A 12,729-nucleotide genomic window follows, 5' to 3' on the forward strand; every position below is an offset into this window, starting at 1 on the left:
ACTGAGGGTATATGAAGTTTATGAGTTGAATTTATGCTTAAGTGGCACTGAGATTAAATATTGTAGTTTTAATGGGAATGTTTTGTCCTGAGTGAAACTGAGTGTCCTGAGTGTTTTTTGTTACTAGTGTAAAATAGATTTATGAAAGCAAATGAGGGCGAAATATGACAATTCCAATAAAAATGCACATTTCTGTGTGCTGTTTGTATTAACGCAGCCAAAACGATCAAAACACTAAAATACAAAAAACCACAATGTCCCTAAGGGTGCCCAAGGGTTAAGTATTGTTAATTGGAATTGGAGCCAGAATCATTGCATTCTTTACAATTCTCATCCCTGTTGAGCACTGACTTTTTAAATCATATTGTCAGTACATTGCAAGTGTACACTTGAAGGATGCAGGATTATTGAAATAAAAATGAATCGCTTTCTCCAGACTCTGAAGGTCATCACAGGTGCCAGTAAACATGACCCTCGCAGTGTGGGTGGCTGTCTGCCTCTTTCTGAGTCTGGCACTCAGATGATGCTGGAGATTTTCGCAAGCATAGGCTCTGCTACACCCGAAGGCTCCAAAGGGCTCCTGTGTGCCATCCCTTCTGCCATTGACCTCATGCTCAGCACAGCAGGGTAAGAGGTTTGAAGTCTACTTCAGATGTAGCGTGATTGACTTTGTTTGCTGAATTCACATTCATTTTTCTGCTGTGGTTTATGCAGTCGCGGGTTGTCCGTGCGGAACGGGCTGCTGGTCATCATCATGCTGATTTCCAGCCACAAGAGCCTGGCAGAGCAGCTAGTCGCCTGCAATGTCAGTGCCACGCTAAAGAAGTGCCTTTCTGCTCAGAATCAGCACAGCATGCTGGCTATTATCGCCCTCAACCACATCTCCATGGTTCACAAACTGGAGAAAAAAGGTACCATCATGCTTTATTTTAACTGCTTGCCAAATTGAACTGCTTTTGGGTGCTTTAAAAAACCTGCTAACAAACAACTAATAATTACCATCATAATGTAATTAGTTAGGAGTGCATGGATGATTTGAACAGTGAGGGGTTTATAAAAGCATTAGGCTAAAACACATAGTCGTCTCCAACACACCCCTCTAATAAGCAGTATGTTAATAAAGCGATACACATTCATTCTTGGCTTGGATTACAAATGTCTGTACCTCATTTGAAGTAACATGCAGCTCTGTTCGCCTCTGTAGAGTCTCAAGATGAGCATGACTTTAAGGACACAGAGCTGAAGATGTTGGTGGTGAGTCTGAAGGAAATGCCAGCCACTAAAGAGGTTATACTGACCCTGGAGCAGCTGCTCTGTGACGACGCCACCCAACTGGAGGAAGAGAGAACCGAGGTAACGCGGAGCAGAGACACCTTCCAGGACCTCATCCGCCTCATGGACCAGCACAGAGCGGATCGGGCTGCACAGCTGTCCATCCTGAGGTGAGCCCTTGACTTAAATAGAATTAGCTAATAAATAGATAACTGCTATTTCAAGCTAGTTTGAGGTAGATGCAATACATAAATACATACATATTTATTTATTTATTGAAATGGTTCAAAATAAATGAAAATAAAACATTAGAGTTTGGAGATGACATCCAAGAAAAATAAATGCATATTTTTTATATTCCTTAAACTAGTTATATTCTTGATTTCAATATTGTATTATTGATTTCTTGACCGTATTGATGATATTGTTTTATTTGCTAATAATGCATTGACTCTTTCATACTCCACAGGATTTTGAATAAGTTTTTAGATAACTACCAGGAGGATCTGTTGCCGTGGCATGAGAGTATTGAGCCTTGCCTGTCATCTATGACAGCCTTTGTCAGTGACAGAGAGGTACTTTCCCTTCATTTAGCTTTATAAGATCATGGTTTCGTAATGGTAGTATTTCATGCCTCTTTATCCCCACTTAGGTCGTACAGCAGTTCATCCGCTTCTTGTATCGACTTGCATCTCTGAATAAAGACTATGCTGTTGTGATGTGTCGGCTGGGCACCAAAGAGGCTCTTCTCAAAGCCCTGGACAAACACAGCACCAGCCTGCTCATGGTCACGGAGCTGCGGGACCTGATCAACGACTGTGAGAAGTACGCCAGCCTCTACAAGAAAATGACCACCAGTGTGCTGGCAGGATGTATACAGGTAAAGCCTGTTCAAAAATAGATATTTTCAAAATCAACTAGTCTGAGTTCTCTGAGTTGCCTGAACAGCCATTCTACTAAATATACTAGGGAAGCCTTATATAATTAGGCTGGTTTCTGGGTCACCTGACATCAAACAGACTAGTTCCTTAGAAGGCCTTTACATAAACAGTTAGATGGAGCATAACAAAGCAGGTGTTATCAGATGGTTCATTCCTAGAACATAATGAGGACATGTTTAATGGTTTGTTAGACTATCAGGATAATTAATAGACATGTTCACTTAATTACACGCTCATATCTGTATCTTTAGATGGTCCTCGGTCAGATTGAAGAGCATCGGCGCAGCCATCAGCCCATCAATATTCCCTTCTTTGATGTGTTCCTGCGCAACTTGTGCCAAGGTCTGTTCCTAAAACACTTGATGTAAAAAGTCTAATCATTAAAGGGGTAATCTTTTTATTATTTTATAATGTTCTCTGAGTTTCACTTATAATGTTAGTGTGATTTTACATAAAAAAAAACTATTTATAAGTAATAGGCTATTTTCTATCCTGTTTTTGAGTCTCTGCAGAACCTTCTGTTTTTATAAGCGGGTGCATTTAAGGGTGCTTTCGCACCTGGCCCGTTGTTTCGGAACCTGGCGCGTTTCCCCCCTTAGCTCGGTTCGTTTGGGAATATGTGAACACCGCAATCGCCCTCGGATCCACGCCAAAACAATCGGTCTGAGATCGCCTGAACGAGGTGGTCTCGGCTCGATTGGAAACAAACTCTGGAGCGGTTCGGTTGTAGTGAGAAAGCAATCCGATCCAATGGACCAACGAACCAGGCTATATCACAATGTATGATGGGTAATTACGTAAGTTCCATGAAAAGCTTTGTTGTTTTGCTAATACCTCAAAATGAACCTGTGAATGTCTGTGGGTGAGCACGTCTTCGCCATTCAAAATCAAAGCGCACTTTTTCATTTTATAATGCCGTATTATTGCTCTTCTTCCTAGTAGGTGCATTTTAAAAATGTTTTCCCGATGAATCCTGGACTCCTGCTCAAAATGATAAATTAATATAACGACAGCTACAAAAAAAAAAACACTCACGCATGACTTGTATTAACAAATTTGGTCCGTTTAGAAACTTTGCCGTGTGAAAGCGAACCGCACCAAGAATAAAAAGCAACATTGTAATAATTGTAATCCCTGTTTCGGAACAAAGCAATTGATCTACAGGTGTGACAGCACAGTAAGACTCGCAAGTAAACGCCCCCTGTTATGATTGGCTAACAGTTTTGCTTGTTAAAATAACAGATGGACGCTGCTGTACTCTGAAAACAACATGGGTCATTTGGGTTAAAAACTTATAAATGCTCAGTATATATCAAATGGTCTGGAACAGACAATGCAATAGTGGTAAAAGCACGTTCACTCACACTTATCTGTTGCGACATTACTGTTGGATCCACTCTAGTCAGACCTCGGCACTGCATCATCCTTTACTTTCAGTCTCTCTGAAAAGCCTGCATCATACTGTCTTGTTTAAAAATGAATCCGTAGCAAAGTAAAGCAAACGGTGTTTCACTGATGCGATCTGGAGCTCTTTGCTAATTTTACGTTGTGTTTACTCCAGACGCGAGCGGCGCAATGCGAGTATAGACAACAGAACCCATTATAATCAGCGATTCTGTCTACACTGGATGTGACACAACAAATCCCTGACAGTAAACTGATGTCCCGCTCTATTTCTGACATACTCCAAGCATTCACACCACTTCTGACCTGAAAGAGAAATTGATTTCGCGACCGCAGCGCTCTCGTCGATTTAGATGCGTTATGGTATGGTTCTGTTGTTGGAGTAATCCTGTGTTTGCGACTCTCTAGTATTTCCTCTCCTACTACTACAAGCACGTATCAGTGGGCGGGGCTAATGAAGCAGTGATGTAGAAGCAGGCGTTGATCTCCTCCTGCGGAGGCGGTGCTTATCCACACTATTAGGTCGTAAAGTGTTACATTCCAAAACCAGTCGAGAAACTTAAAGGATGTTTTTATAGTACATTGACCTGTTATATGTCAAAAGATCAAGGGAAATTTGATTTCTCAGTTCATGACCCCCTTTAAAGCAACAATTCACTCAAAAATCTCAGATGCACTTCCACTAATGATTGCAAACTCACATTCGTTTTAAAGTGCAACAATTGATGGATATAAGCAAGTCCCTGCCCTACATATTTTGTTTTTCGATAATTTGTTAAACAAGCATGTATGTCACAATGTGGAAGAAAAGATCTGTTGCTACTTCCCTTTCATCATGACTTTAAAGTTTTCTTAAATCATGAGATAACTTTGGGTGAGAATCACCATCCACATTGTTTTATAGAAAAGAAAATCCCTCTTTGTACCTACCAAAACTAAATAATTTGAACTACATGTAATAACAATGTAATAATCAAATTTTTATCCTTGGGTGAAATATTAATTTAAAGCCTTTGCTTAAGAACAGCTGTGCTATGTTACTAGTAAAGGTTTAGGTATAACTATCCCAGTTACCAAACGCTTTCATTGATTTGATGGTGTGATGTTCTCCAGGCTCCAGTGTGGAACTGAAAGAGGACAAATGCTGGGAGAAGGTGGAGGTCTCCTCCAATCACCATCGAGCTAACAAGCTGACAGACAAAAACCCCAAAACCTACTGGGAATCCAACGGCTGTACCGGCTCCCATTTTATCAACATTTACATGCATAAAGGGGTGATCATCAGGTATGCTGGCCTAGCTACTCTTTATTTAGTGAATTCTGCTAAAGGAAACTCTAGATTATCGTTATGGCAACAGCTAATCAGTGCTGGAAATTAATGCCTCAAATTCAAGATAAAGGGACAAAAAAAATAGCCTAAATGAAGATTTTTAATGCATTATATAGTTAAGCAATAACTTTATTTATTTAACAGTTCAATAAACAACAAACTCAAATGTTCAATAAACGTTAGTCACAATATTGTCAGTTTTTTCTTTTTTGATCAATTTTAGTTAGTAAAATAATAACCGTAAAAGTGAATGATTCAATTTATATGGACATTCAAACAACCTGTTCATAAAAAAATTCACTTGCTTTGTTCTGGTGGATTTCTGTATTCAAAATTGCATTACATTGTTCATTCATTTGTAACTGCCCTATTGTGTCTTACTGGCATATATTTAATAAGGTTTGATAAAAATTTGTCCTTGAAAAAAAATTGGACCTAGAAATCAGCTTAAGGGGGCAAAAATTGCCCTTAAATGGAAGAATACATTTCTGTCACTGCAACTGATGAAAATCCTTTATCATTTTCTTCATTCACAGACAGTTGACTGTGCTTGTAGCCAGCGAGGACTCGAGTTACATGCCAGCTCGTATTGTAGTTCTAGGAGGAGATGATCCCACAAACATCAATACTGAACTCAACACTGTGAGAAAGCCCTTCTCGTGTATCTCTCAGGTGTGATGATTGCACATTGAACTTTAAGATGATACTTTCTTTTCTTTTCTTTTTTGTGTTGAACAGGTAAATGTGGCACCCTCTGCCAGCCATGTGGTTTTGCTGGAGAATATGAGCCGCTTCTGGCCCATCATTCAGATCAGAGTCAAAAGATGTCAGCAGGTTAGACCTATTGAATGAACTGTGGCAGAACTTGCCTGAGGTGTTTATAATTCCACTTCTAGTACAAATGATGTTTCTTCCTGTCAACAGGGTGGCATTGACACACGAGTGCACGGGTTTGAGGTTCTGGGCCCAAAGCCCACGTTCTGGCCGGTGTTTAAGGAGCAGCTGTGCTGCCGCACTTATCTCTTCCATACGACAAAAGCTCACACCTGGTGCCAGGAGATCCTGGAGGACAAGAACCAGCTGCTGCAGCTTTTTAGCAAGTGAGACCTTCTGCCATAGAGCAGAATTAAGAGGATAGGAGGTGTTATTGCTGCTGATTTATTTTAAAACCTCTTATATTTATGTGCGTCTCTCTGGGCTTCAGGTTAAACAGTGCCCTGAAACATGAGCAGATGTTTGCTGACCGTTTTCTGCCTGATGCTGAGGCCTCAGAGGCTTTAGGCCGGACCTGCTGGGAAGCTCTCATCACCCCCATCGTACAGAGCATCACTATCTCAGGTAAGCAGCACTTACCTGACTAAAGTCTGGTCCACTTTCCAGGACCTTCTGGCTAAGTACCGCCCACTCAAAAAGGAAGAGACCATCTGACAAATCCATAAAAATCAATAAACCACTTTTTGTTTTGTTTTTACATGCTGGTTAGAGAAGTGTTTATGTGAAATAGAAAAAAAAACGTCAAATTATGGTGTCAATCTTCTGAAAAGTGCTTGAATGACTGCAATCCAGTATCTTCATGTGAAGTATAAACTGTTGGTGGTCCATGTGATCTGGATTGAATTTCTGATCTTCTTCTTTATAACAGAGACTTCTACTCTCAGCCCTCTGTCCTGGTTGATGAATGATTATTTGGAGAACGCCGATTCCTCCAAGAGATGTAAGAGCTCAGCCTCCATCTTCAACTCCCGTGTGCGGCGTCTCACTCATTTGCTTGTCCATGTGGACACCAGCACAGTTGATACAGAAGAGCTCAAACCTCCCATCAAATCCAGTGAGTGCCTTTAAAACAGTAAAAACTACAATACTGATACTATGAATATGAAATACAATACTAGATTGCCACTATCATCTGTGGGGTACTTTTTGTTTATATGTGAGACATGTTTGTTAGTTTCATGGTGGTCCTATCTAAGTCTTTTCTGGTAAGCCAGAGAACAGGTGTGCTATTTTTAAACCACCTTCTGTAGATTGTGTTAAATGAAGGCTTCTGTGTTTTAAGGTATTTTTCTTGTTTTCAGAAGGTATCAACAGAAGCAGAGATTTGAAGAGTAAGTAATAGTGTAGATGCCAATGTTTTTCTATTTTGACTTAATTTTATGTATTTTGCAGCACCCCATCCATCTGCTCAGCTCAAATCCAAACTAACCATGACAATGCCTCTTAATTTATTTATATTCTTATTTTTATTTTTATTATTATTATTATTATTCAGTTCCGCTGTCTTTAAATTTAATTTTGAATTGCTCTGGCTTCCCATTCAAATTGCTGGTAGGGCTGCACAATTTGATAATTTACGGCTTGAACTGCAATTTGAGAAACATTTAATGCATTTCAGATTCTTGGATAACAAAATATCAAGAAAAAAGCATAGTCCGTTTTGAAACAGCAGCTTTCATGCCAATGAGGTTGTTGAAGAACTGCAAATTGTTGATTTTTAAAGGGGTCATATGATGTTGCTAAAAAGAACATTATTTTGTGTATTTGGTGTAATGAAATGTGTTTATGCGGTTTAAAGTAAAAAAAAACATTATTTTCCACATACTGTACATTATTGTTTCTCCTCTATGCCCCGCCTTTTTGAAACGCGTCGATTTTTACAAAAATACCTCAAGCGTGTGACAGAAATGTTACGCCCCTCGCCATACTGTTGATGCCGTGTCCCGGCCGGAGCGACGAAACAAAAAACATGAAAACCCGTTACAAACTAGGCATTTGTTGCATCCAGTGGGGACATAATTACTGATTATAATGACTTACACTGCCGCGTAAACATAAAACCATGTGTGCATTTGTGATCAGAGAAATGACAAACTACAAACGCTACTCTACACTGCGGCTTAGCCTGCGCTGAGGCCGGGATAGAGTGAGCTGAGGCCGGGCTAGCGGGAAGCCCTGGCTTAGCGTGAGGTCGAGAACGGCGCGCCCGGCGGCTCCGACGAATGAGCGGCAACCACATGTGACGGACCCCGGGCTGGATTCCGCTTCGTCCACAGTGAAAGTTGATGTATTCCCTCAGCGACCAGCACGGATCAGCTCTAGGCATGACGAAGCGGATATCGTCCTCTTTTGGAAGACCAAACAAAGTAGTTTCGCTTTCACAACGAAGCACACAGCGCCTTCACGACATGGCTGCAGCGTCAACAAAACTACAGTGAGACTAAAAGTTACACCGCCTTTCTTTGCGTGAACATCTGGGCGGTGTTATGCAAATCTTCCCACATAGTGAGGTAGATATGTGGGGGCGTGTTAGAACGAGCCGTTTTAGGTAGGTGTGGCTGACTCTGAACTTTTATAAAGAATATCTCTTTGGATTTGAGACTTTAGTCTTTGCAATTTTACAGATCTTCTTTATGCACCAAGAGCTTGTAACACTCCAAAGAGAAAGGAAAAATTGAAATCGCATCATATGACCCCTTTAATGCCCTTTTATCTCTAAAATTATGTTGTTTTGTAGATGTTCTGCTGCAAGTACAAACACTTCATACTTCATTGTTACAAGAACCAAACATGTACTTCAAAATCAAATCCAGTGAAAATGAACCGTTTTCTTTGCATTCACATTGAAGCCAAAACTTGAAAGTGAATTTCTATCTGGTCCACTTTAGTTTGACTGTTTTATTTTATTTTTTCCCCCTAGTCAAGTAGAATATTATTTTTGTTGTAATGTTATATAATACTGAATTTTATCATTACTACATTTAGTATTTCAATTCTATTTTGCATTGGAAAAATTATATACTTGACAGTTTTTAATGTGCCATTTTTCCAAATCAGGTGAAATGCTTTTCTGCAACCCATTGCTTTACATTAGATTTGTGGAGGCCAAAAAGACTCGGAATTCAAAATAAACACTGAAATGCTTTGTGTTCATAATGCTTGTTAGAAGTTTACCACAGATTTAAAGGGAACCAGAACTTTTTGTGCAGCCCTAATTGCTGCCACATTGCTTTTGCTGATGTTTTGGTTGGTAGCCATATGTGTGATTTGTTTTTGACATTTGCAGCAACTTGTCAAAAGTCTTTATTTATGTGTTTTTGTTTGCAGATGGTAAAGAGGGAAAGAATAAGGAAATGACTGTAGTAAGCTCATCTTCATCCTCTAGCAAACCAAAAGTGAAGAATACTAGCAGCATTGCAGGCATCGCTTTGTGCTGGCAAGGTGTCGTTCAGCGACAGGTTAGACATTTATTTTAAGTTTGGTGAAATGTAGGATTTAAATGGGGAGAAATGTTAAAAGGAGCTACTACGGTTTTATTTAGTAGATGAAAGGATTATCAAATTAGTCAAAATACCTGAGCAAAGTGTCCATGTTGTCCATGTTTCAGTTAATTTAATGAAAAATATGTTGATTGACCATCAGTGTGTCTCAGCCTGAAATGAACTGTACTGATGCAAAATTACATTTATCAATTCCTGTAACTCTGGAGTAATTTTTGTTTGGCTCTTTCCAGGTAAAGAATTTCCTAGATTCGACATGCAGCCTCCCTGACTTCGTAGAGCGTTACAGAGGTCTGTTCCTCCAGCTAAAGAATGCCATGGAGGAGCTTTTTGGCCAGCACACTGCTTTTGTGCTTGCGCTCCGTCAGGGCTTTTCTGCTGCCTTGCTCCAGCTCTCCATCCTGACCGCTATGCATGTGAGTCAACAGGGAATTCTTCATTATCATTAGAATTCGTTTTTTGGACCAGCAAGTTATTTTGAATTGAAATGAGAATTTGAAAGTAATTCTATTTATTTATTTTTCTTATTTGAAGGTGAGTGAACGTTTTGCACAGTACATAGACAAGATGATCCAGGAAAGTGGAGTGGACTCTGGGAATGTGGACACCTTGAACCAGCTCCAGCAGTTCCTGGAGCCCATGCTGTTCCTCTCCGGACTGGAGCTGGCTAACACATTTGAGCACTTTTACAGGTGTGAAAACAGCTGCTGCTAAATTGGGCTGAGTGATATTTCAGAAACCATTATCTAAATCTTTTTCTTTTCTATAATATTTGATTTTTGATCTGTATGTATTTGTTCGATTATCAACTTAACTCTTTTATCATTGAAAGAGCCATTATTGCTATTAGATTAAAAAGCACGGCACATGAAACTTGTCCTGGGAAGACACTAGCTATTAATACAGTTCTGTTCACCCTGTTGTTCATCTCTGTGTTCAGGTACTATCTGGGTGATCGGCTGTTGGGTCAGGGGAAGATGTGGTTAGAGAGCGCTGTGGTTGAGCAGATCGGTACCTGCTTCCCAAACCGGTTTCCCCAGCAGATGCTGACCAACCTCAGTGAATCTGAGGAGCTTCAACAGGAGTTTCATCTTTACCGTCTACAGCAGCTGGACACGAATCTGGAAAACTTTGAGGAGGTGAGAATGATTGACATTTTATGTAAGGCCCTGTTTACAGTTGCTATTATTAAAATGCGTTTTGGTCAATCGGATCGCATGTAGGTTAGGGGCACACATTACCGTTTACACCCGCTGTTTTCATCTGTCTCTTTTGACCACTTTCCTGATTTCTTTGAGGGGAGGGTCTATGTAAGGGCTTTTTCTGATCTTTTGATCTAATATTGTGAAACAAGCTTACGCTGTTTACATAGGAATGCAAAAGGAGACGACAGAAAATTATATGGAGCGCAACTTTTGTTTCTGTTCTGATTGTTTCCACCTGTGTTACGTTTGTGTTAGAACAAAAAATGGCAAGCGAACGTTGTGCTTTTGACATTTAATCGCCTTCAAACCAAACTTACAATTTCAGCCAGCAAAGTTTAAATCCCATCTGGCTAGTGCATTTCAACAACACGTCCCATAATGTTTTAGAATTAGGTTAGTAGGTAGAGAGGAAGCGGTCTTTAGTGGCTGTTTGACCACATGAGCGTTTACACTACGAAAGCAATCCGGTCGAATGCGACCGGAAGAGGTCGAAAGTGGACAAGCTCAAAAAGTTTCAGACCTCTTTTACACCTGTATTTAGCGATATGCACTCATGTTAGCTATAAATATATAAATGTATTTCTGTATAGCCTGAATGTATTTTTTTTAGTAATTAGAGTACCTCGTTTTGCATTTTTGAGTTAATAAAAATGTAACTGGTTGTGTAAACTAATATAATAATACCGATATATACAGTGTCGATATATTTTGATCACAGGCCCCTAAATGTAATCATATCATAATCACATCAAGGCATGTTTTGACGTATCTGCAAATAACGTATTGCTGAGAATCAATGTCAGATAATATAGTGATGAAACATCTGATGTACATCCCTGTGTATCTTTTCTATACAGGATTTGTGATGATCTAAATGTTAGTAAGATGCTCTAGAAATCCTTTGTCCTTTTAAATGCTAATGTGGTCCATTTTGCTGTTCATCGTGTGTTTTTGATCAGATGATGGATGAGGATGTGTCTGAACCCGAGGAAGAGAGTGACGTGAAAGTGTTGGTGTTGTCCCCACGCTGTTGGGTTGTGTCAGCTCCCTGCTACCTCGCGGAGCCCAGCAAACACTTCCCCGCTCAACTCTGCAATTACCTGGCCGAATTCACAGAGTTTTACGCCAACAGTTAGTTGAAAAAATCCATAATCTCTGGCAGTGCGCATGCCACAGCCTAGTAAGACCTATTCTCTCTGGCTGTTCTGTTGTAGTTTGAAGTTAATCCGCACCTGTGTATCTGTCCTGTAGGTCAGCGCATGTATGGTTTGACCCACAGTAAGCCTCGGCGCCTGCAGTGGACATGGCTCGGCCACGCTGAGCTTCAGTATGGCTCCTGTACTCTCTACGTCTCCACACTGCAGATGTACATCCTGCTACAGTTCAACAAACATGAGGTACTGTCTGAAGACCAGTACAAACCTGGGCATGATATGAAGATTTGATGTGTCAGAATTGTTCACTTTCTTCCTGTTCTACAGGATGTGAGTGTAGAGATGCTGCAGCAGGCCACAGGTCTCTCTCCAGCCATGCTGAGCCATGCCCTCAAGCCTCTCACTGCAGAGAAGGGGATTCTCACTCACACCGGCTCCAGCCAAGACCCCATGAAAGGTGAGAACTCCACCTCATTACAACAGAATGAGATGACATCTGTTTTCTTGATGCATCGATTTAAAAAAATAATAATAATCAGTGTGTCAAGGAATAAAATAGAGGAAGTATTTTAAGAATCATATACACTTCTGGTCAAAAGTTTGGAATAAGATTTTGTTTTGTTTTTTAGATATATGTATATGTACATCCTGCTACAGTTCAACAAACATGAGGTACTGTCTGAAGACCAGTACAAACCTGGGCATGATATGAAGATTTGATGTGTCAGAATTGTTCACTTTCTTCCTGTTCTACAGGATGTGAGTGTAGAGATGCTGCAGCAGGCCACAGGTCTCTCTCCAGCCATGCTGAGCCATGCCCTCAAGCCTCTCACTGCAGAGAAGGGGATTCTCACTCACACCGGCTCCAGCCAAGACCCCATGAAAGGTGAGAACTCCACCTCATTACAACAGAATGAGATGACATCTGTTTTCTTGATGCATCGATTTAAAAAAATAATAATAATCAGTGTGTCAAGGAATAAAATAGAGGAAGTATTTTAAGAATCATATACACTTCTGGTCAAAAGTTTGGAATAAGATTTTGTTTTGTTTTTTAGATATATGTATGTTTTTGTAAGTCTTATGCTCACCAAGGCTGCATTTATTTGATCAAAATACAGTAAAAAAAAAAAAAGTTGTTAAATATCA

General features: G+C 40.1%; 1 protein-coding gene across 1 annotated transcript in view; it reads left to right on the plus strand.

Moving 5' to 3' along the window:
• LOC107655624 (cullin-9-like) overlaps positions 1-12,729 on the plus strand; it is a 58,329-nt gene that overhangs the window by 30,893 nt on the left and 14,707 nt on the right. The window contains exons 10-29 of the mRNA XM_016443190.1: positions 437-627; positions 715-911; positions 1,205-1,442; positions 1,742-1,847; positions 1,925-2,152; positions 2,465-2,555; positions 4,731-4,902; positions 5,484-5,589; positions 5,686-5,781; positions 5,872-6,047; positions 6,152-6,285; positions 6,590-6,775; positions 7,023-7,052; positions 9,049-9,179; positions 9,455-9,637; positions 9,756-9,913; positions 10,162-10,360; positions 11,386-11,557; positions 11,678-11,823; positions 11,908-12,037. Of these exons, the coding sequence (XP_016298676.1) occupies positions 437-627; positions 715-911; positions 1,205-1,442; positions 1,742-1,847; positions 1,925-2,152; positions 2,465-2,555; positions 4,731-4,902; positions 5,484-5,589; positions 5,686-5,781; positions 5,872-6,047; positions 6,152-6,285; positions 6,590-6,775; positions 7,023-7,052; positions 9,049-9,179; positions 9,455-9,637; positions 9,756-9,913; positions 10,162-10,360; positions 11,386-11,557; positions 11,678-11,823; positions 11,908-12,037 (3,070 nt within the window). The remainder of the gene's footprint in view (positions 1-436; positions 628-714; positions 912-1,204; positions 1,443-1,741; positions 1,848-1,924; positions 2,153-2,464; positions 2,556-4,730; positions 4,903-5,483; positions 5,590-5,685; positions 5,782-5,871; positions 6,048-6,151; positions 6,286-6,589; positions 6,776-7,022; positions 7,053-9,048; positions 9,180-9,454; positions 9,638-9,755; positions 9,914-10,161; positions 10,361-11,385; positions 11,558-11,677; positions 11,824-11,907; positions 12,038-12,729) is intronic.

Source organism: Sinocyclocheilus anshuiensis, unplaced genomic scaffold (assembly GCF_001515605.1).
Source record: "Sinocyclocheilus anshuiensis isolate Anshui unplaced genomic scaffold, SAMN03320099.WGS_v1.1 scaffold1506, whole genome shotgun sequence".
In the NCBI taxonomy this organism is placed as follows: Eukaryota; Metazoa; Chordata; class Actinopteri; order Cypriniformes; family Cyprinidae; genus Sinocyclocheilus; species Sinocyclocheilus anshuiensis.